The sequence below is a fragment of the Hyposmocoma kahamanoa genome, unplaced genomic scaffold (assembly GCF_003589595.1).
Source record: "Hyposmocoma kahamanoa isolate Upper Pololo Valley unplaced genomic scaffold, ASM358959v1 63, whole genome shotgun sequence".
Classification (NCBI taxonomy): domain Eukaryota; kingdom Metazoa; phylum Arthropoda; class Insecta; order Lepidoptera; family Cosmopterigidae; genus Hyposmocoma; species Hyposmocoma kahamanoa.
Genome location: NW_020653851.1, coordinates 12,525,714 through 12,551,464, shown reverse-complemented (window position 1 = coordinate 12,551,464; position 25,751 = coordinate 12,525,714). Strand labels below are relative to the sequence as shown.

The following is a 25,751-nucleotide window of genomic DNA, read 5'->3' as shown; positions in this document are numbered from 1 at the left end:
ACGATTTGGCCGGGACGCTTGTTTACGAATCGTAAAAAGTATTACTTTCAATACAGTTTTTGTTACTAAGCAATAAATGTAGAACACTATCGTCATTCTCGAAAGTCGGATATAAACAAACGATGAGAAACAAACCTCGTCGTCTCGCTCGTCGCAAGCATTTTATTGTTTTTGTTTTGTTTTGTATTGTCTCAAACGCATAAACAACTTTATGATTCGTCACAGACGGTCCTTGTTGCAAGAGAAGCCCCATTAAATAGGACAAGGCTGCAATGACTCTACTGCGTTGTTGTACTCTATTCAAATGCGCCACTCGTTCTCATACTGAAGTGTACAATAAGTATATAAGTACATCATTTGCAATGCGGTAGAGTTTGCAAACCTGCAGGCGCAAATACAATGTGTATTGGATAAAATTGATAATGAACAGGCGAGGCGAGGAGGGTTCGTTTATCGCTGGCGTCATTCTAGTTGACCCACTTTCGAGCATTCGATACCACTTACAGAGTAACCTACACGCGAATGATCTCATGACCGTGTCTAAATATTTCTGATACCACACAAGTAAGTCATACTATAGTTGTCGACGTTATAACCATACATCATAAGGAACTTAACTACATAAGTAAGTACCTACTTATTAAACATGCGAGAACTGTAAACATTATAAAACCTGTAAATAAGCCCATTTTGCGATAACCGATCTTGATGGTGGACTATCGATTATATTCAAGGAATAGTTGTACCAGCTACAAAGCAAGGAATCGTTGCCACGAGCCGGTTCTCTAGCAACTGGGTACGTAAAGGCCATCCTTACGGTACTTGAGACCTAAGTCGACGACTAAGATGCAAGTATTACTGAGTATTGAAACGCCTCTCGTCACAAACGTCGAAAGTACGTAATGAAAATAAAGATGTCCGTAATATGATGTAATGGAACTGAATCCTGGTTAATTGAATACTTCCGTAGTCACCTACACAACAACACTGTGTGAAACAAAATTTGTATACATTAGCATACGCTGCTTCTTCTAGCTGCATAAATCCTACATAGTATCCTGTTCTTAATGTTGCAATTTGGAAATTTTGAGGAGGAAATTTTAATACAATTATCATCATAGAAAATACCATGAACGAAGAAACTTGAAGGTAAATAACGCATGATACGCAAAAGATGTTTGCATCAGAAAGCAAACTTTTGAACGTGCAATATATTAAAGACAAAGAAACTAACAACGCGGAAGTGAGAGCTGACAGCTGCGTTGCAACCGTGTATTCAAGTAATTGCAACGCAATAAAATACGCGTGCAACTCGATAGTGGTACTTGGAAAAAGATGCACTTACTGGTTTATGCACATGCTCTTGCGCACCCATTTACACGACAAGTTTGCCTTGAGCAGCCCGATTATACTCAGCATCTACGCGCATTGTATAATAGATAACAGATAATGCTACATGCGTCAGCTGTGTTTGTATAACAGCTAAATATTCATGTTAATGATGAAATGATACACGCTTGTTCTTGAACCACTTTATGTAAAACACATGTACGTATTTAAATTATTGCGTGTAGGTGTTAATGTCTAGAAATAACGGAGCAAATGTAAGCAATAGTGGCATTTACACCGCGGCACAAAGCGAAGTTATGCCAAACATACATCTTATAGCACCCGAATAGACGTACCTACATACAATAATACGAATATCCAAGTCCCCCCTAATACAAACGAGGTGAACATTCTGCAGTATTATTACATTACAAACGGCGGAGTGCCCTTGATAACTACCCCAAACGATTCATAGCTCACAAGTGTGGCAACAAGTTCAATACTTATTTACATGCTGCAGAATTAAAAACTGTGCCCCATCCCTTTTTTTAATTTGGAAGGGTTGGACCCTTTGTGTGAACGAAATTTTTAAGGTTTATTTTCGACGTCATATTATATTTTAGTGTACATCGTAGAATAGTGAAGGCATATACGGACGATGTAGTCACACGCTTATCGTTTCCGGGCCCTCACGAAGGGCGAGGGGGAAGTGGGACCGCTCAATAGTGACGTAACGGGTCTTTCATCGTCGTCGGAACGACTACGTAACCTTTCTAAATCATGTTGTTTCATGCCTCCATAAAACACGTTACGCAATATAATCTATTTTTACAATTTTCTGTACTGTCGTGATGAAAAATGTCAGGCAAGAAAAAAGAAATAATCGCCTTACACGTTAATTAGATATGCAACTAATATCAGCAAAGTTCTTACAATGTTTTTTTATATTAAATTACAGCAATTGAAAATAAGTCGCACAAACTTATAGGTATTAATTACATATTTTTTAACCACGGTATAGTTGGGACACCGGTTGGTAAATCAAATTGGACATAATTGTTAATGAACAAAAAAATATATTGTATATCTATAACAAACCAAGAAAACCAGCTCAATCCTTAAAGCTTTTGCAAATAAGTACCAAATGACACTCACTATATAATATAATTAGCAACAAATCAACAGAAAGAATTTTTTATCGGATTTTTATGTAGATATCCAAGTAAATTAAATAATCGCGATTTTCTTTAATAATTAAATATTTATTGACAGTAACGTTATGTAACTTATACACGACTACATTAATTTTATTATAAAGCATTTGGGGTGTACTCAACTACACATATCCATTAAGATATTCCAAGTAGTATAAAATCACGCTTCGGAGATGTTAGGGCAAACACGTGGTCGATATTTGAAATAAAGGTTTTGTAATAAAAATTCCTCTGTCTGATCTAAAACAACGAATTCAAAAAGAAACTACGCAGCATAACATCGCGGTTCGAAGCGACGGAATATTCGACGTAACAACATCTCGCGAGCAAAGCACAGAGCCCTTTCTATTGCTCCCTTTTTGCGGTCACTTGCTGCTTTCTAATGCCCATTGTACGCTTAAAAATACCGGCTACATTATAAGTATGGAGTAGCCATCGACATCCGTGAGAATTGCTTGGCTGGCCGCTAATCATGCCCGCATGTGAGTATCAAGTCCACAGTTATCAACATACAATCATACCATAGTCACTAGAAACAATTATAGATTACCTTAAATATAAAATTATATGAAATTTTATTTACTGCAAAATTTATAACTATAAAATTTATACATTACCAACGGAAATAAAAGATAAGATAAAAGGAAACGCTGTGATAACGTAAAGCGCAATTGAAATAAAGTTTGAAAATATTGTATGTGCTATAATTTGACACAATGAGTTCGCACTATAAAAAGAATGACGCCAATAAGCGTTATTTACATAATTAATAAGTTGTAGTCAATTATATTTTAACATGCATGACACAACTTAGTTGACGCAGTTGAAATGATATCATCTTGCATATACCTAATTCATTAAGCTATTCTAATATAAAATCACGCTACGGAGATCATATGCTCAGTAGGCAAACACGTGGTCGATACTTCAAATAACCAAAAAATACTTCAAACGCGTCACAGACTAAACGTACCTACGTCACGCTTTGTGATAAGTGGCAAATTACACAAATGAACGAGGATAAACACTTTAATTTGTGCGTTTCCCACAACGTTACTATTTACATGCATTACCAGTAACTCTGATAAAACCACTTCACTGACGCTAGTACCGCCTGCGATAAAGTTTAGTTAAGCATCAAATTTGTTTGAATTTGATACATAAATGGGTACGTCAATATTTTCTGCTATATATATATGCCTACAGACGTAAAAGGAGATATCCGCCGTCAGAACGAGTGCAAACAAGCCGTATGAGAGATGTAAGTAGGCAGATAAAATAACCAATAGGCAATGTAACCGTATTAGGTGGGCACAAAAGGCTGCGATGATTTAGTCACCAGGGCGGTGACGAAGCGGCCTTGGCGTGACGTCGTGCCGCGCCCGTACCGCGCCGTGACGCAACGTGACGTGTGGATATTTTCGCGGAAATTCCTTCGGTGCAATTCGCGGATTGTACAGCGCACATTTTCGGACAGTACGGCAAATGTTGCTCGCGTTCATTAATCTTTATTTGTTGGACTGCTTCCAGTTTCAAATGTAGTTTTATTCCCTCCCTTGCATTAATATCTTCGAAAATATATTTGTTTAGTTTGCTATGTTACAAATATTGAACCTATTAATTTAAAAAACAAAAGTTATTGATTCCCAGCAAAATGTGACCTGTACTTTTGTTCTTTAGACATAAACAAAAGAGAACGTGTCGTGCGCAAGACCTTTAGTTAGTGTAAAAACTAGGGCAGTCTGCTTGACACAGTTCATGCCCCGCGTGGGTGGCTGCCCTACGCTGTGGGTGGTTTACGTAACAAACGAAGGGCGCCCGCTTGCTTCTCGAGCCTTTCGCAAACAATGCCCTATGACTGTTGTGTTGTATGAATTCACTTTAGAGATTAAAGACAGTCAGATTTAGAAGTCGAAACCTCGCCGCTACACTGTGACAAATTATTGTTCAATTATAGTAACTCGCAGTGTTTCAAATTCGACCACAAAGAACTGTGGTACAGGACGAAAAGTGAGGTCATTGACAGGGCGAAGGCGGAGGCGAGTGGCGCGGATGCAGCGAGTGCATCGAGCAAGTTCCGGTGCAGTACGTGGCAGGTATAAATAGCGATCCGTTAGTGTCGATGACCGCGTGCCGTCACCACATCTCACTTGCCCTCAGTTCGCCTCAGAGCCATGTCCTATTTATTACAATGTCTCCATTACGTCATGGGATACGTCAAGCATTCGATAAAACGAAAAGTCTCCGCGCCCCGCATGGGTGTGAAAAAGCCACGCCGAAACACGGTAAGCTCAAAACGGTTGGAGGGTGAAGACAGGGATGACGAGAAAGGGGCCGGGTACGGGGAAAGGGGCTAATAATGCATACGCCCTTTAGAGGACGACTCCATAGAAGCATCGCGGTGCGCGCGCGGGCCCTTGTGCCGTGCGTAGAAGGGCCCGGGCCGTGCGTACGTGACGCAGTGCACGAAGAACGAGGTGCGGGGGACGCTTCGTTCCGCCCGCACGTCTCAGCTTAGGTGAACACTTTGGAGAGGGTTGAGGAGAACGTTTTCTCTCTACTAAAACGCACTCACACAACCCGCCTGGTCTGTCCTGTCGTAGGCCAATTTACATTAACGAGATCAAATGCTCAAGTACCGTTATATACCTGCCGTAAGCTTCTCTAACTTCACATAATGTTGTTAGTAACCGAGGCGAGGTAGAACAATTTCCGGTGCCGCTACACTGTTGCCAAGCCGCAAAGCGAACTCTCACGTGGTTCAATAGCGTGGACCATTGTGAATCTATGACGTAACGTTTCGTTTAAACGTATTAAATGGAACTACATACAATATGTATACACATATCCTGAATTATTACGATTTGTACTCAAATACATAATACAAAATTCTATTACCAAGAATGACACGCAATATTTGTGTCAAAGTAATAGATAATAATATAAGAAAGTAGAACAATTCTAAAGCTGAATGCGTATTTAGGTCGACAGAGCAAAATATATTTCGATTGCAAACTCGGTGATGGTGACAGTATTAATGGGAGGTTATATGGAGGGCCATGTTGACATGTTTTACTTGGGTAGAACACATTTTGGGTTATAATAATAATTCTATACTTAACGAGAAAACGTGGCTAGAGGTGATTAATTGTCCAGTGCGCGAGAGCGAGATACTGGTTTTCTCGCATAAAGATCTCGCGCTGGTCGCGTTCTGTCGTGCTAGCCCTACAGATCTCAAAACACGCCCAAGGATGATGTTACATAACTGCAATTTAATTGCCATTGTGGCAAAACATACTTCATTTACTGCAGCATGCTGGCACGCATGAAGAACGACGCTAAAACCACAGTATTACAATATCTTCCCTCTAAAGCTGTCTATTAGCAAGATTCGGATCATAACACGTTTCGCCGATGGCAACATGTTATATGATATACCTAACAACTGTGTGTTTTTTAACTACATCTTTGTAATACCTTACAAAGATGCAGAGAGTTAAATAATTCTGCAATGGAAATCAATTACTTTACGCTAGTTACGGTAGTATAAACGCGATGTTGTTGTTAGTTAGAAAACAGAACGGAGAGGACACGAGCGAGACAACCGGAAAACTGGCCGTAATGGTGAAATTAACTACCGAATGCAATTATAGAACGAGCGGGCGTCGGGCGACCGAGCAAACGACGGGAAATTTTATCGCTTTCTACGCGTGCCTTTGTTTACTACGTACAGCCACTATGAGTAGTATCGCATACATAGCATTATTATCAATTCTCTGAATTATTGGCATTTTGCGATAGTGATAAGCCGGCTGCACTTTTTTAATTTAATTTATTCAATTATTTAGGCGCACCGCAAATAAATTACTTTAGGGACCACGATTGTAAAGCATTTTTGATATGAATTACGACAACGCAGATAATCAAAAGTACCTAACGTCTGATAAAAGTTGTGAGTAAATGTATGTATACAAACGGCAGATGTTACCGCTTTCAGTCAAGAGTAAGTTCGGATTGGAAACTGGTGAGATTTTGTTTAAAACGAGGAGTGCTTTTAACGCAAATGGAGCTAAACAAAGGCAGCTAGTTGAAGGAGCAGCTGAAGTCATGACAGGTGTGGCAACAGCCGGCAGGCACCTGCTTGTGGCACACGCCACTGCAAGCTGCTACACTATTGCAAGCATTCATTACGGCCATACAATCGATTGATTCAACGACTTCACATTACCTAGCTCCATAAAAGTCTAGCAGCTGACATGCTAACCTGTTGGTTACATACCACCACAAAAGTAAATAAGAAGAAAAGACAGTTGAACGATGTCCAAAGCGCTAAGACAACAATAACAATCAATAAAAAAATGAATGCTGAATAACAATATGAAATTATTCATTAGATAAAAATACCGAGAAGTAGGGACTTTAGCGTGATTGTCACATAATTAATAAATGAATGACAAAATGTTCAAAAACTCTGATCTCGGTAAAACTTGTTGTCATGGAATTTCCGTAAATTACACGACACAAGACGGAATTCCGTCAATAGCTGTATTAAAAGTAAAATGTTAGTAGAAACATCTTATTTTCCATGAATATTCAAGGTAATTGGTTGACGGGAATACCATTTCCGGTTTTGTTACTCAAGAAAGGACTTGGCAAGAATACTAACGAACAAGTTTTGCGAAACGGACCAGGCGAGTCTAGCTAGTTGTTAAGGGCTGCATAGAGTTGGTACCGTTAGTAGAAGCGGTTACTGGCGTTGCGTGGATAATGCGGCAACCGGTCCGCGACCGATAGCCACATTCGCTCATGATAACCAAATCCGATCATCACAGGTAAAACATTAGCAGCAAGAGACTCATCAATGTACATACAACTACCAACGTAGTCTGATAATATTTTATGTATTATAGTATTCGAGTATTCGAGGTCGAATTCCAAGTTAAGTGTCCTCAACGCGAACACCTTCATATATTGATATGTATCTTGATTGTTATTCAACGTGTCTCTTTTATCGTTTTTGACGAAAACCGATTCCTGGAACAGGTGATTCGGATAGTCTGCTTCACTGATTTTTTTTTAATAGGGAGGTGAAGCCGAGTAGGTATTCTACCGGCAGCGAATGTTCTCAATGAATGAACATCCGGCTGGCTGTAGCGCCGCAATACCGGTCTCTGACCAACGACGTTCAGGCAAAAGTGCGCGAAAATGACTGACTCATTGATTTCCCGTACTCGGATACCTAATGCCTATGTAATTGTGTCAATGAGTACGACTACTCATCACAATACTAGTAAAAAGACGTCGGGAGCATGAGTAAGCCTAAGTAGGAAGTAAGTACTGCAATGGAATAAAGTGAGCAATGTCTGCCATTCGGAAACTTTCTATTAGAGAGCAAACATCGTCACAGTCATAAAGACCGTCAGTGATGGTCACTAGGGTATACACAGTGACAGTTCTTGTTTAAGTTCAGGTTAATGATGATGAGATTACTAAAGGTCTACGAAGCTCTACGAACGTCATAGGTATCACATATCAAGAAAACAAGCTGCACGTGCTAAAAACGTTTATGGTTACTCTTAAATTCGTACAATCAGCTAAACTAATCTCAGGCACAAAATTATTGTACCCAAGTACCGTTAGATTGGTGCGCAAGTAAAACCTTCGCAACGTTTTGTATTGTCGAGCGCAACAATGCTCCGATGCAATAGTGCATTATGCACTTAGGTTATGCTAGTGGCGGCGAAGGGAGAGGCGAGGCATGGATCGCGTGCTGTGTTGTGACCACACTCTACCGACCTACATTTTATGCGATTGCGGTTCATTATTTACTAGCCGTGGTCGCATGCACAAGGCACCCTCGCCACTTCACCCGAACTCGAAGTCAGCGCTATCCCGCTCTTTGCTAGTCGATCGAATCGCGATGAATGGGAGCCCTTTCAACTACCTGCAAAAACACACTACAAAAAAATATGCATCCACCATGTGAACAAAAACACGACCTCTTGACGACGGGACCAGATTTGGAGTCGTCGGTCGACGTAGGTGTCTGCATTTTGGAAACAAAACAATAGAAAGAGTCGCGTGCGAGCGCGACATGGGATATGGGCGGCAGGTCGAGAGAAAGAGGAGGCACGAGGGCCGACGTAAACAAACCGCGATCGGGAGCTTCGACCGCACTCACCATTTCGGGGATTCTGGGGTCCGAGAGGGCAGGAAGGCCGCTATCGGGCCGCGTAGTGAAGAGCGGGGTCGTCGTCGGGATAAACACAAGCACTCGATCACACAAGGTTCTGCGCACGCACTTGAAACAAACGAACACGACACGTCCCGTCCTACACTAAATTCGCGGCCCGTGCCGATGCAGTTTACGTCACCGCATCCCGCTCCCGACTGGCTGGTCGCGGCGCGAGCGAGCGACGACCTCGCGCTGCAGCGTGCACCGTCCCGCGCCCGCGCCCACCGCACACCGCGCCCTCTCCCCTCACACCGCGCGGCCCAGCCGCCGCCCGCCGCGCGGCCCTACAATACCGCCCCTCGGCCGCACTCGTCCTTTACGTTCGGTGAATCACAAAAATGTCGACAGCAAGCTACGAACCGAAGTCTCACTCCTCTAATCAAAATTATGTACCTATACGCGTCTGATGTGTGACGAAACACGGAACACTATTTATAGCCACAGATAGGTCGTACTAAATCTTTTCATTTAGACGTGTTGCGTGAGACAGGGAAGTTTAAATTTAAATAAAATTTTGTATAATTTTTTTATGGAAATTCAAACCTTCCTCGAAGTTTATTGAAAAATTTAGGAACATGATGCAGAAACGTGTAAAAAGTATGTATTTTATTACAAATTGTCTGATGCTCTTTAAATATGAATAGTCATTTAAATAAGAATCATTTTATTCTGGCTGTTTCATAAGTAATATAAAATCAATAGATATTGTTCTGGGCACGATTTCTTACATTAATCTTTTCTAGTTTTTTTACTCTTCTTCATTCAGTAATCATTATACTAGTGCCATCTGTCGCCACTTATCGGTAATACTATTAATTTTCCTTTTTTTTTTAATATATGGGGTGCATATGTAATTGACATTAAACTTATGGGCATAACCAGGATATGGAAAGTAACGTGTTTTGTAAATATAGATTTACAATTTTTACCTTCAAAAGTTTTAATTCACACAACCCTTGAAAACCCATTTTAGTAGAATATACTATACGAGTAGAATAATACTTCTTCATTTTGAAGTGCACAATAGACACATTAAATTCTGGCATCTACTTCATGGACAACCTGCATTAACCGAACAATGTTCGTAATTTTTTTAATGTTCTGCTGAAGAAATATAACCTAAATTCACAGTTAAGGCGCAATTTTATCTAAATAATAATTTGGAATATAAATAAATACGCACTATTACGTCCGTCTCCTAGGGTAGACAGAGTCTATAGTCGAGTAGACAGAGTCTATAGTCTATAGGCTTCTTCAATTAACATAATTTTTTACATGCAGGTCAGTTTGTTATTATTACTTTCTACTTGGTCTTTCTAAAGACCTCAATGTTGTTGGTATATTATGTATGTACACTGAGGTAAATCGTTCCCTAAGTTTCCATTCACGGCATGATTCTTTGAATAGCATCCATCCTTTCAATAGGACCAAACCGTCGAAGCATCCCCATTTTTATCACCTTTACACTAAAATATTTTCTTATTACAAATACTATTCCTCAATTTACTTTTAAGGCGACTCACCGGAGGAGAAGTTTTGCTAGATCAAATAGTTTAGGTATTTACTATAAAAGAACGGTCTTATAAAAAATATAAGATACACCTAAGGATACTGTCTAAATAATGTAGTAATTCGTAACACGATAGGATGTATTTCAAACGATCATATAAAACCCCGAAAACAAATTCAAATAAAAGTCTCAAATGAATTATTTCAGAAAAAAACACTCATTTTGCTCATAATTTTTAAATGGAGATATTTCTCTTTAAATACTAAAGAGAACCTACTAAATTTTGGTTTTTAACGGAAGCTATAGTTATTAAATTCGCATTTATCCCAAAACTTGAAAATTGCCCAGCGGTTTAATGACACATTGTGCAGCCCGCTGAACCGTCAGTAGACATCAAGCGCTTGTCAACGTCAGATCTGTGTCAAATTTTCTCCGCCTATTCTTATTTTATTCATATTAATTTTAAGCGCGCAGATTACGGGACGCGAGAGGCTGTCTAGACTCGCGTTCAAATACCTCTAAAATTCTAGCGACCAAATCGTTGCAGCTAAGTAATTCGTTAGATTGTTTTTTGAAAGGCCTTACTTAATTAATTAAATTTTTATTGAATTGATATTCAATTATTTTTTTGTGAAATTACTCCACTAGTTTGTTATAATTATTAATACAAAGATCGAACACTCAGAAAAAATTCCTTCGATCCGGTCGGATTCGAACCGACGTCTTCATGCATACCTTTTTTCATTGCCTTACTTAATTTTTTGAAGTTGTCGGGACATCATCGACATTTTGATGCTAGATATTCGAATACAGCTGGCCAGGCTCACCTAGCGTGACCATGGTCGAGTTTTCGAAATTTGACTAGCCAGATAAAATGTCACTATTTAGTCGGTTCTATTCGCAAAAAACTAGATTTAGTCGGTCCGCCGTTCAAAAGTTATAAGGGTGCTTTACTGTCCACCCTGGAATAGTTTCTCGATCTCGAGAACTACAATACCTAGGTTAGATCTGATTACCACTAAAGAAAAGTCGTGATTTTTTTAATATTTTTTTAGATCGATTGCTCCCAGAAAAAGTCGTGAATTAGTCGGTTCTAGTCGCGAAATTTTAGAATTAGTCGCTCCTTTGTTTAAGAAAGACAGATATAAACCTGTATTAGGGTCGTATTCCAGAACTCTACTCAATGCTCAAGTCAGGACTTGAGCAGACTTGAGTATGATTTCAAGCACTGGAAATACGACCCTAATCGCAAGTCAAGGCCTTGCGATTAGGGTCGTATTATATATCATTTTCAGTGCTCACTGCAATACTCAAGTCCTGACTTGAGTATTGAGTAGAGTTCTAGAATACGACTCAAGTCTTGGAGTTCAAGTATAAATTTTGCATAATATACAGACAGCATTTGATTTTTTAAATTTATTATTTAGAAGGTTTTAATAATGTTTAGTTTCTAATACAAGCAAATTATTAAAAAATATACTGTTACTTTTCCTTAATTGCATTAGGATTTATTGATTCTCATGATATTTATTACTATATGTATGTCGTGTTGGGCTTCTGGCTTACACCAAACTATTGATCAATATAATTAAATAATGAATGAATTAATTAATGACTTAATTGGACAAACGATGACTATATAGCGCAAGTCATTTTCAACTACAAATTGGTGGTACGGTTAAATTACACTAAAAATGCAGTAGATATTTACAATATTTATTTATTACACTCTATCAATTCAATTCAATTTTAATCACCAGGAATACGATATCTTGAGTGATCTCACAACGAAAATTTGGAGGGGTGGTGGTATATATATATATATATATATATATATATATTTATATCGATATATATATTTCAGTGTGTCTACTATTTTTGTACGTAAATATGCCTATCAATGAAAATAATTGAATATCCACTTTTTCTGCTTTTTCTGGGTGCAATCAGATCTAAGCTAGGTGTTATGGTTCTCGAGATTGAGATATGGTGCCGCTGGAAAAAGTTTATTCCAACCATGGACAGTAAAACACCCTTATAACTTTTGAACTAAATCTAGTTCTTTGCGACTAGAACCGACAAAACGGGTTAGTCAAATTTTGAAAACTCGACCATGGTTATGTTGAAATAAGGCACGCAAAAATTTTAAATTAGAGTGAAACTTCATTTGAGGTTTCGCTATCGTATTAAATTTTTAAGTATGAGTAGTTTTAATTGAATTTGGGTTTTGGCTTTTCACTTTTATTCAGCTATTTTTTAATAATAATCAAGATATGAAGTACTAATATTTTTTTAAAACATTGTCATAGAACTCTCCTATGCTCGCACACTGGTCGCGATTGCACGCAGTCAGGTGTAGAATAGTTTTATTGTAGATTGATGAAATATGTATTCATACCATTGACTTACAAATAAATGGACGACGAGTCTAATACAAAAACCACGAAAAAAATGTCCCAAGTCAACCTATTTAAACGTAGTGACATGTAAAGGAATATGAAAAACTAAAACGTTGAATTTAAATTGTAATGTACATCGCAGTACTGTCTAATTTTGCTTGCTTCGCTGTCAGTCGAACAAACGAAGACTAAAGCGTGAATGACGCTCTGTATACGATTTTAACGCCCTATAAGTTCGGACACTTTTTAGCGCGGACCCGACGTCCATATAATTGTAAGTCAATGATTCATACATAGTAAATTAATGTAATAACTGATTCCTAGCACATAATAAATAGTATCGTATGTGACCACTAGATGGCATTGTATTGTATAGAATATTGGTGACAAATCGATGGCGCTATTTATAATTGCCTAATGTTAAATTGCAATATCAGTTTAATTCGAAGGAAAGGTTTACAACCAAATAAGTTTTATTGTAGATCGTTAAAATAATTATTCACACTTATAATTTTAAGTATTTGAATTCATTCATTTTTACTTAATTTTCTCGTCAGCCATTGGCGACCGTTTCCGCCACATCCCACCTTGCTACTAAAAAGTAGGGTTGAGTGGAGGGACAGGGTGGCGGAATCGGCCGGTGCTTAGTCGAGTGGTGTGCAGGAGTCCGAAAGGCCAGACGAGTAAATTACTTACATAAAGTGGATGTATTACATTGTAAAGGAACATGTGTCAACTTGGTATTATTTCACGTCTACGGATAGCACTACAACAGTTCAGAAGAGGGATTGACCATTGAAAGGTACGAAAACCAGCTTTTCTTTTGTCCTCTTTTCTTTCTACTTGCATTTACATACACATATGTTCTAAACACGCAATTTTGTGAGCCCACAAGAAGTTTCGATACTCCTATCATATTTATTTATTTAAAAAAAACTATGTATGTAGTAGTAATGGTATATGCTTTATACTTTAACAATTGTGTTCGTACAAATTATGAACATCTTGATCAAAGTTTCACTTCAAAGGCTTTTACTATATAAAGCTTTATAAGTATGTGCTTAATCTTATAATACTGTATTAGACGCCTTAACCGATGATAACTGCGTGTGCGCAAACCATAAAAATTACCATAGGACTTGCTTATGTAACAGTTTCCCTAGATTTTAATAACATGATCGGATCGTACGAGTATAATATGTACATATACATACAAATTTATGCACCTTTATTATAAAATTATTATCATTACGATTTGTCTCCTAACCAGTTGTACGTTTACTTAGGCACACACAGTGTGACATGAGCCTCAAATTAAACAAAAGGTGAAGTGACATTTACATAGTATGGTTAGAAGTCTTAAAACTTAAAACTCTTAAATGATATAATTATTAATAATTGAATTAAAATTTGTCTATTTATTTATCGGTATCACAAATTTACCTAGGGTCATCGATCTTGTATTATAATAATTATCAACCGTATACTGCAAAGAGCCACGCTTCTGCACCCATGTGTAATTTTAGGCTGTTTACTGACGCTTCTTTTTACTTCCGAGTAAGGGGTTTCATATAGTCAATCATATTATTAGATGTTAAATAGACCAGAATCTGTCTCGCTCATTTTATGTGCAGGGTAGAGTAGAATCACCGGATTTCGTCACCGGAGCTGCCATCGGTTAGCCGCAGTTGGCGCCGTCGGTCTGACAGTCAGCATAATTAGCAGCAGCCATTGCGGAGGCGACGGATACCACTGCCGCCCGTGCCCCTGGCCACGATTAGCGTGATCCTCGCAGTGGAGAGTTCAGGAGACACGAGGTTCATTGCGGTTCGCCGCAGAGTGAGTCGTCGCTCAGGGAGCCCGGGCTTCAGGGTTGCTCGGGTAGAAGAGGAACTTCAGTTGCAGCCCTTGCACATCTAATGGAGCTCCTCGGTTTCCTCGCACCCAGCGTGAATGACACATCTGGTTTCTATGATCAGGCCGTGCACGCGAATGGCAAACGGTAGCTCCGTGTTTCTAAAAATTACAGTATATTAAGTTTATACAAAATGAAATGATAAAGATAAACATAAATCACTCAAATTATTTAATGCGTACAACGAAATAATTATCCATAGAATTAATAAATCGGATCGGCATCATATCGAATGCACACACCTTGTATGCGGGTCGCTTTCTTTTGTTTTAAGCTTTGCTAGGTGGTTTTGGAGTAATTGCTCAAATTTCGTTTCGTTGTCGTTGATTTTTATTTTTATTTAGTTATAGAGAATTGATAACTTAATAACAATAAATGATGCTATACCCTTTAAGCATTCAGGATTAGTACTTACTTGTAGTAATTCCAACCAGTCCATCAAAATGATTTGCAGTGGCAAGGGTAGTTTAACTGTATATCTTTGAATACGTAATATACAAGCATAGTATATATATAGTTATATATTATATATATATTACCTTCCGTATTATTTAGTTTCGAAATCATTATTTGTTTAATTCATACAACATGAAAATGGCGTCAGCTGGCTGGTTATCGTATCCGCGACATCTTCTAGGTTATAGCTGAAAGTCAGCGGTTTGCTTCTAAGTAAACACCGACGCTGAGCTATGGCCTTTTTGCACTGCTACAGCACACATACACAATTGGGTGTTCGGCAGTGCTGCGACTATGCTCGTTTTTTTTTCTCTCTTTTTCTTATATCACATATTTTCTATTATGTATGTGTACGGTGCATCCAAATAAATGTTTTATCTATCTGTATATCTACATTGCGCACATAAAACACAGTTGATACACCACAATATCGTATTCAGTTGCAATTTCACCTATAAAATAATTACGTTTATTTATAGTAAGTCCAGTAGGCGAGCCAAGTTGTCGATATTACTTTCAAGATTACGTATGTATATCATGCTTTTAGTGCAAAATACAACAAACAATCGCATCGCTGTCGCACGCGCAATGATCACAACAATGCACCTAACATCTCACAATGACACATTTTTTTAAATTCTCAATTATTTATTTGGGTCGGCAAAAGTTTCATCATACAGCCTCCTCATATATTTAGTAACTTTCTCTGTTTTAATGGAAAAGGCAACAAGCGCCCATTTATAAATAAATAGTTTGTTTCGCATGTCATGAAGGGTAGGTGCTATATAAATTGTATAGGACAATATATGCGTCTACGCTTTTCAGTAGGTATTTTGTTGAGCACGGGATATCTTCAGGTTTGTTAGATATTTCCAGTAGTTGACCAAAGAGACTAAGGCGTACTACATTGAAGGATGTACAATTAAAGAACATTAATTTATGATCAAGAGTTTGGCCAGCACTATTGCAATAGATACATGTTGGAGAGTCAATAATACGATGCCAGAATTTTGTCAATATACATATTTCCCTCATAATTAAAACTACTCAGTCCCATTATTTATGTCTAGTTCATGGTCTTGGTCTTCCTATTAGAAGCTACGGTAATAGGTATGTCGTCATTGTTGTTTCGCTTGTGTATAATATTAGTTATACGAGACATGGTCAAAAGCCTCCGACATAGCAAAGAATAGTCCTGCAGTTAAGTTACCGCTATTAATATTACTCAGTGCCGATTTTATAAGAATACGAGCCCTGTACCTCACCTACGGTGGGGTCGGGCTCGGCCTGCGGCGCGTGGTCGGGGTCAGTTTACGGGGTGTGCTCATGCTCTTCGGTGGCACAGCAGTTAGTACTATGGGCGCTTGATGAGGAGGTCGATTCCTGATTTGGGTCAATTTAAGAAACTAACATTTCTAAGTTGGTTTTGGTCTGAGTATTCTGGATTATCGTTGTTTTGGTATTCATAGTAAGTACAGGAAATTCGGCAGTAGTTCGGCATTTTTCCCCCTAAATACTTCTCTTTGGCATAGCTTTCAAGAAAATGGAATCTAACAGATATGGTTGAGATACAACAACGCTATAATAAGTATCTCATTTCCAGTACATCGGGAAGTATATCTTACATTTTTACAATTGTAAGATCTTGTACTCGTAATCTATTACGCCTCCGTATATAATTACCTCCATACGAAGGTGCGGATGCTTCGGGCTTCGCCCTCCGCGGACCTCGGCCTGCGGCCTCGGCACTTAGGACTTCGTTTAAAAAAAAATTAAATAGCTCTTTAATGACGGCTATATTTAAAAATTACAAAAATATATTATGACCACTAATTATTATCAAACAATCCTAGAAATCTTTTCGTGCTAATTTTCAGTGCGAGCAAAGTTACATAAATAAATTACGGCTATATCGAAAAACAGCGGAAAAAATGTTTACCCCAAATTATAATGCCATGACATTTTCAGTCGAATTAGAAGAAATTTGTATCTATCGCCAAAAAAGTTTGTATGGTAGCCATATTGAAAAATGGTAAAAAATCAATTTTAACCGCTACTTATTATTAAACACTCATAAACACCCCGACATGTCCATTTTCAATCGAATTAGTGCAAATTTTTATCTGCCGTTAAGAGTTTGTATGGCGGCCATATTTAAAAATGGCGAAAAACCAATTTTGATCACAAATTATTATCAAGCACTCCAGAGTCCATATGCCAATTTTCAAAGGGATCTGAGCAATTTTTTTTCTGACGTCGACAAACGCTTCTATGGCCATATTTGAATATAGCGAAAAACAAATTTTGAGCACTAATTATTATCCGGCTTATACAGGGTGTCCCGGGACGCGACGTCAAGCCGGAACGGGGTGATAGGCCAGGTCATAACTGTTATCAGAAAAATAAAAAATAAAATCTATGTCATGTATTTTAAAAATTATGACCATTTTGAAAAAAATCGAAAAATATACACCCTGTGACGCATTTTCACTTCCCGTTTCTACAAATTTCCACTTTATTTTAATTTTTTTATTATTTTGTAACCATGAGTAATGCTCCTGTAGCTAGTCGTCTAAAATTTTGACACAACTGCTCTAATTTTGAAAAAAAAAATGACACATTATTCCCATATCAAAAGAGAAATTGAATTTTCGTTCAATTTCAACTCACTCTACCGAAAAAAAAATGTACTACACTGGTTGGGCAAGTAGCTTTAAAAGTTGGCGCATTTTAAGAGGATTCCAAAATGGTATTACACTTGCTACTTTATTTCTTAGATTATGGTCAAATAATTTTTTTTGTGAACAAAACCGGTTTTCAACTATTTTTTATTTCTTAATTTAAATTTATTTAGTGTACCCAATCCTTCGCTCGGAACGGTAACTATGACATAATTCTTAACGGTAACTATGAGAGAGACGGAGAGAGCTATTCTACGAAGTGTGAGTGAGATAGAGAGTGACGTCGCTAATGTGTGAGATTCATAATTCTAGTATGAGAGAGACGGAGAGAGCTTTTCTACGAAGTGTGAGTGAGATAGAGAGTGACGCCGCTAATGTGTGAGACGGATAGATATTATTCGACTAGTGCGAGCACAATTCACAATAACGACAGTACGTTACGCTACTTCGTTTACTGCGCACCTTTCCGTATTCGTTCGTCTTGATTTCGTACTAACAACCTTTTGCTTCGTTTATTGGACCCCGATTGCTTTTGATTTGGATTTGGACTGTTTAGTTTCTCTTTTTTACGAACTTTGCTTTCCTCTGGACCACTGTGATTGTGTTGTGACACCATGTCCGTGTACACCGTACAGGAATATGCCAACATGCACCTCATTTATGGGGAATGCAGATGCAATGCTAGTGCTGCAGCTAGACTTTATCGTGAGAGGTACCCAAATGCTGCTCGTCATCCCGATCATCGAGTTTTTACGAATGTGCACCGTTTGCTCTCAGAGGGACGATTCCCAAGCTTGAAAGACATACACCCATCTCTGACACGTTGACTGTGCCGTTTACCACGGAAACCAGGTCGACTTGGATGTTGCATGTTGCGCTGGGCCGCTAAAGTGGCTCGCGAGGGCTACGTATGAGGCTTGTGACTTTAAATGTAGGAAAGAGTTCGTCAGTCGGTTGGTAATTACTTTGGTTTCAATGGTGATGTTTTTCGTTAGGTTTATTTGGGTGGGTGGGAGTCAGGTAGTTGGTATAATCGCGTCAAGACGTAACCTTTTATACTTCAAAATAAACTACTCGTATATTAATAGTGCCGAAGATTCAGTAAAGTCAATTTTTATGGGGGCCATCTTGGATTTGCCATTTTGGAAAATCGAAATTAGTATGGCGGCCATTTTGTTTTTCGAATTTTAAATTTTTTTCACTTCCGGTAGAAACTGCCCAGGTTGTGGATGAACATTTGTTTGGAGACTTTGAGCCAAGACGTATACATTGGCCAGGCAGCTGTGGTCTTACCTGATGCGGAGCATATTTTGAAGGTTTCGATACTTTTTCATATTCACTAAGTCCGTCTGACTATAATTACTCTACATCATTTCTACCCACCCGCCTGTATTCTGGGAGAAAAATGACGCCAAAGAGCAGACAATTCACATGTATGGCGGCCATCTTCGCGGGCCGCGAGGGCTTTCTTTATATCTTGTGGCAAATTGGGAGTTGAACTTTATATTTCAGTAGAATCCTCTTTAGTTAAGTTAGAGTGGGAGTGATCTGCGACTATTCAGAAAAGTCAATTATTTATGGCGGCCATCTTAGAAAATGGCGGAATCCAAATTTCGTTCACAGATACATACTATGAGCCGCCATACACGATCGGGTGTCAAATTTCAGTCGGATCGGAGACCATTTATTTCGGGCCGCCATTTTGAGTCCGCCATCTTGAAATTTTTTTTACTTGCAGTTGGCTTGTTCTATTCTGTACGACATTTGTTTGAGCGCCTCACGTCTATCTACAAACCTCGCCGAGATGTAGGCCTCGGAACACAGTGAACAGTAGAAAATGTATGGCGGTCATATTGGAAAATGGTGGAAACGAAAATTTGACCGCAAATTCCTATTACTGTCACCCGAATATAGAAAAATGTTAAATTTCAGCCGGATCGGAGCACCTTTTCGCCGGGCCGCCATCTTGAATCGGCCATTTTGAAAAAATAATTTTGATAGCCAGTTAGACCCTGTCACCATATACGATATTAGTTTAAACACGACTTACCTATCTCCAATAGTTTCCGAGATACAGGCCCCCGAAATATGTATGGCGGCCATTTTGTTCTTCGAATTTCGGATTTTTTTCAATCCCAGTAAAATATGCCCAGGGTGTGGATAAACATTCGTTTGGAGACTTTGAGCCAAGACGCATACTTTGGCCGGGCTGCTGGGGTCCTACCTGATGCGGAGCATATTTTGAAGGTTTCGATACTTTTTCATATTCACTAAGTCCGTCCGACTATAATTCCTCTACATCATTTTTACCCACCCGCCCGTATTCTGGGAGAAAAATGACGCCAAAGAGCAGACAATTTACATGTATGGCGGCCACCTTGGAAAATGGCGGAATCAAAATTCTACCCCAGATTTGTAACCTAAATATGTGTCACCGGCAGTTGACCCCCGCCGCCCTCTATGACATTTGGTCGAGCACCCCCCCACCTACCTCTTGTAGCTTTCGAGATATAAAGCTCTGCAATTTGTATGGTGGCCATCTTGTTTTTACGAATTTCGAATTTTTTTCACTTCCGGTACAAACTGACCAGGGTGGCGGCCATTTTTAGTAAGAACACCTTTCCGGTAGGTCTTATACTTTAGCCGCGCGCGTAGGCGTTTACATGATGCAGTCCACTTTTCGAAGATTTCGGATTTTTCTGGTACTCACGGGACCGATCCGTCTACGAGTCTAGTACATTATTTTTACCCTCCGGCACTCCTTCTGGGAGAATAATTATGTCAGTATCTAGATCAGTCAGTGGTAATCGAGCTATATATAGTATAATAATAAATAATACATAGCTAATGTTGTAGCTTTCGTGTTTTTTTTTTTACTTTTGTCTTCCATTGTAGGTGTGGGGAACACTGATTCAACGAACGTTTTAATCAAATGGTTGTTATTTGATTGAGTCAAGTCATTTCTTACTTCGGAAGTCATTGAAAGCGTTAGCAATGTCAACTGGGTCCTTAAAATGTAGTATTGTTGATTGCAATGTCGTTGACACTAGTGTCATAATCTCATATTACAAATTTCAGCCTTAATATGACCATGTTACATTTATTGGTACTGCTATTTATAAATATTGTGTTAGCGTTTTTCTTTCATTTATAAATATTTCCACTTATGGTTTTCCATCTACGGGCATCGGAATTTACGTTTACTTCTAGCACTTTTCCTCAATCCACGACTCATCCATTTCTGTCTTTTGTCGATGATAAGTATTTAATTTAAATTTTCGAAATACATAAAGTATACATCAGGCGGTATATATTAAATTTATGAAATGCATGAGAAGCCATGAGAGCGCATGCGAATATTCTCCGAATAATTTTAATACTTTGCAAAGAAAAATCATATTTCAGAAGTTTGAAATAACGATCGCTATGCCATTGAAGATACACCCTTAACACGAAAAAACAACAGGCCATACAAAACAGTAGTTGCAATTGACAAATTACAACCATGGTTTAAACTTTCAGCGTCCACATTTGTCGCATAACGATTCTAGCAATAGTTCAGAAAGCGTAGACTAATCTAAATAACGTTCACTTATTTTTTTTTCTCTTTTAATTGATTTGTATTGATATGATATTTGTTACATGATGTACACTTTTTTTACCTTATTATATTAAATTTTATTGAATTATTTATGAATGTCAGTCAAATATTCGAATCATTATAAAAATCTAACTGTAGGCTAATTATACTGTATTATATTTATATGCGTGTATATAAACGTCACTTGGGAAATCGTGATATTCCAGGTCCATAACCAACTCCATGGTCAGAAATATGTTGAGCTCTGCATACTGATGGAAGCGATCTGAGCTCCAATGGTAACGCAGATAGCGACCGTATGGGCCTGTGAATGGTGGCAATTCGCGGTCCGAATGGATATATCCGACTATGGCCGTGAACGTTCTGTTCATTCCTCACGAATTCAACAACGACCTGTCAATATCACGACGTCCAAAGTAGCAACCATGCCAAAGAAGTACAGATGGAAGCGATCTGTTGTCGATGTTGAACGGTAAACGCAGGTAGCGGCCGTTCGGGCCGGTGGATAGGTAATCCACGGCCCAAGTTAGACAACATTGAGTTAGTTGTTGTTCATCGTAAAACGATACGTACACGAGGTCGTGTAGTATCCAAGATGGCCGAACTGTAGAATAGTTTTATTGTAGATTGATGAAATATGTATTCATACATAGTAAATTAATGTAATAACTGATTCCTAGCACATAATAAATAGTATCGTATGTGACCACTAGATGGCATTGTATTGTATAGAATATTGGTGACAAATAGATGGCGCTATTTATAATTGCCTAATGTTAAATTGCAATATCAGTTTAATCCGAAGGAAAGGTTTACAACCAAATAAGTTTTATTGTAGATCGTTAAAATAATTATTCACACTTATAATTTTAAGCATTTGAATTCATACATTTTTAGTTAATTTTCTCGTCAGCCAATTGGCGACCGTTTCCGCCACATCCCACCTTGCTACTAAAAAGTAGGGTTGAGTGGAGGGACAGGGTGGCGGAATCGGCCGGTGCTCAGTCGAGTGGTGTGCAGGAGTCCGAAAGGCTAGACGAGTAAATTACTTACATAAAGTGAATGTATTACATTGTTAAGGAACATGTGTCAACTTGGTATTATTTCACGTCCACGGATAGCACTACAACACAGGTAATACTAACATTAGTCAGGATTCGCTCTGGACCTTTTGGAGGCAAAAGTGTCGTTTTTATTAAAACGCGAAATTATACGAATCTCGAACTATAATACCCGTACCGGCCCGTTCTAAGGAGTCCCGAGTCAATCCAAGCACGCCGCCTCAAATTGCCTATCCTCTTTGTGGCGGCCATATTTACAGAAAAACTTATTTTTATGTTTTCGGCTGAAGGTCTTTGTTTCCATGGCCAGTAATAAATTTAAAAAAAAACATTAGTCATAAGATCACTAACCATACATAACAATTTATTTCGGATTTTTTTTTGTCCATACAAAAAGTCCGAAATAAATTATTGTTATTACATACCCTATACAATGAATAAACGAATACTTTCCTTTGAGTCTCGTCTTGGTAATGAAAATACCTAAAGTAACTAATTTAAATAAAAACTTGTTTAACAAACACCCTTTGCTTTAAAAGATCCATACCCAGTAAGCATATATTGATGAACTGAGTTTATTTTTTACTAAAAATACATAAAAATGAGACACTTTTGAAATTATTTTCGAAAATTCAAAATAGTGCTAAGATCTAAAAATTGCGTAACCTGGACGTCATATTCGGTTTTTACTAAAAATATTTAACTTACGGCATTGCAAAATTGTAACCTTCCATTTAGCTTTGATTACTTACCAACAAACTTTGTCAATAAGAAAATCACTTACCACTCAAAAGCATTGTAGTGATAGTAGCACAGGCCTAATCCATACAGGAACAGTGGATCTTTCCAATTGTCTTGCTCCAATGCGTAAAACTTTTGATATGCTGACATTGCTGGGTACAAAAATATCCAATATATTTTAAAATAATTGCAGGCAAAAAGTGGGTGGAAGGGATATTATATGGATTGTATTCAAAGTAAAACCACCAAACCATGGCCTAAACAATCTCCTTAGATGGGTCATTTAAGATACAAAAAAGGTCTAATTTCAATATTTATTTTATTGAATACCATGATTGCTTTCACTACCATATTCTTGTTTTTTTTTTTTGTGAAAAAATTCATCACTAGTTTGTCGTTATTATATATAGAAAGATCAAAAAACATAAACAAAAAATCCATAGATCCGGCTGGACTCTAATCTGAGACTTTTCGCCAAACTGGGGCTATCGCTCTTCCAACTGTGAAATGAGTTAGCAGACCTTATGAATTTCTCTAAGTGCCTGTTGCAGATCTTTGTTTTTGGTTTTTAACGGCTTTTGCTGCCGTAGCGCCATAACAACATGAATTTTACAAAATGAGCAATGTTGAAATCAAGAAATTGAAGTATTTTTCCAAGTGTAGAATTTATGTAGTATTTTGTAAAGTTATCATTACCATTGTATAGAGATCACAAATAATTATGTTATTCAACACATAATGTGATTTAATGTCACAAAATCTGTAATCACTTCAAATGTCAAAAAATTCAAAACAAACCTTTAGCATAATCCTCCAATAAAAGGTGAAAGTGTCCAAGCTTGCAGTATGTTTTTGGATCAATGCAGATATCTCTTCTATCTCCAGGGGATGAAACTTTCTCCTCCTCCTAGAAACACATGTTAAGGGGTAATTAGACATCAATAATAATATGTCAAAAATTGTATCTTACATCATTTGTACAGAGTTGAAACATGCGTTTAAAAATATGGTACAATTTGTACACATTCATGTGACATGTGACAAATTTACACTTTAAAAACCAGTATTAAAAAATATTGAGTCAACAAATTGCCATACATAGAGGAAGTTTGAGTAGGATCAGCAACTCTAGCTACCCATTATAACTATAAGAAAACAAGTCCAAGAAAACTGAACATGACTTTTGAAGATATTTCTACTTATTCTTTGTGGAAAAAGGCAAATCAATTAATCTGTTAAGATGGCAATCAATTTACATCCTTACTACCATACTTATGTTGGAACACGTAATATGTCGTCAATTTGTTAGTTTATTTTTCTGTAACTACGTTCGTACGTACGTAACTAATTCAATCAACATAAATAAAAGCTTTTGTAAAAATTGTTTATGCATTGTACCATTTTTTTAAAATCTGTGAATGTACATCGAAATATCTTCAAAAATTCATGGCTTCTTCTAGGCCTATTTTTCCTGTAGCTATAATCATTAATAAAGACATGAGAATCAGTGAGGCCGCTGATTCTTTTCAATTTCCACCTTGTATGCCTTAGCACAAGTCCTAATTATTACAATAAAAGTATTTTTACATTAACCAGGAGATTAACATGATAATTTTTTAATTTCTGGCCATAGTTAAAAAATAGCTAATGCAATGCAAAAAATTTGTTTATAATCAGTTCGGTTCACTAGCCGTCTAGAAATGTGCTCTTTATCCTATATATTTATAAAAACTACAAAATTTAAACCAGTTCAACCGGTATTATATTTTTCTTTCTTGACTGTCAAGTTAGTTGGCGAGATCCTGATTATAAGATAATACCAAACTAATTTAATTATAAATTGAGCAGGTTCAATACACTGGTTAATTTTGTCTTACATTTTTGTCCTTCTCCAGTATATTCCTTTTGTCAATAAATATTATTTTGCTTTTACACAATTAAAACATGACACTTTAAGTGTCAAATACTTTCATGGGTAATATTGTATATTTAAGAACTTCCTCTTTTTGAAGTTGGTTAAAAACCGTACCTTAACTTGGACAAGCATGCCTTCCAGATACTTGACTGCCTTAAGGACAAGTGCTCTAGTTCGTGCATGTTCGTTGCCACGGAGTTTCAGGAACCCAAATTGGCGACTGAAAACAGAAAAGTTGGTGATTTGTAAAAAGTAGGCTACCTCTAAACTAAAAATACCTATACACTATATACCTATAAACTAAAAAGGGTCGTGAGAGTCGTATTCCAGAATGTGACTCAAGCATCGCCGTGATCATCAATCAATTAAGCATTGCATGAGCATTGATTCAAGTCTTAATTAAGCATTTCATTTATTCTTGAATAGTACTCAGTGCTGTACTCAGCTGAACTACACTCAAGTTTGAGTTGGGATTATCCATAGTTGTAAGGGTTTTTTGTTCATTCATTCGTATTTGTCTATTAATACTTGATTGTATCGCCTCAGTTCTCTTTGCCTTTCATTACAGGAAGAATTGTAACATTGTCAAAATCAAATACATTACGCTGAAATTTACTATTGGAAATGAAAATTATTTATTACGCTGATCAAAAGCAATATGAAAAACTTACACTGGCGGCGATGATCGCTATAA

General features: G+C 37.7%; 1 protein-coding gene across 2 annotated transcripts in view; it reads right to left on the bottom strand.

Annotated features, from left to right (window-relative positions):
- Nucleotides 1-25,751, bottom strand: part of LOC113229887 (lysine-specific demethylase 6A) — a 47,069-nt gene that overhangs the window by 11,532 nt on the left and 9,786 nt on the right. For both annotated transcript variants that reach the window (XM_026463576.1, XM_026463575.1), the window contains exons 2-4: nt 25,172-25,277; nt 23,941-24,049; nt 23,186-23,294 (exon numbers count right to left, since the gene is read on the bottom strand). In XM_026463576.1, the coding sequence (XP_026319361.1) occupies nt 23,186-23,294; nt 23,941-24,049; nt 25,172-25,189 (236 nt within the window). In that variant the 5' untranslated portion in view covers nt 25,190-25,277. The remainder of the gene's footprint in view (nt 1-23,185; nt 23,295-23,940; nt 24,050-25,171; nt 25,278-25,751) is intronic.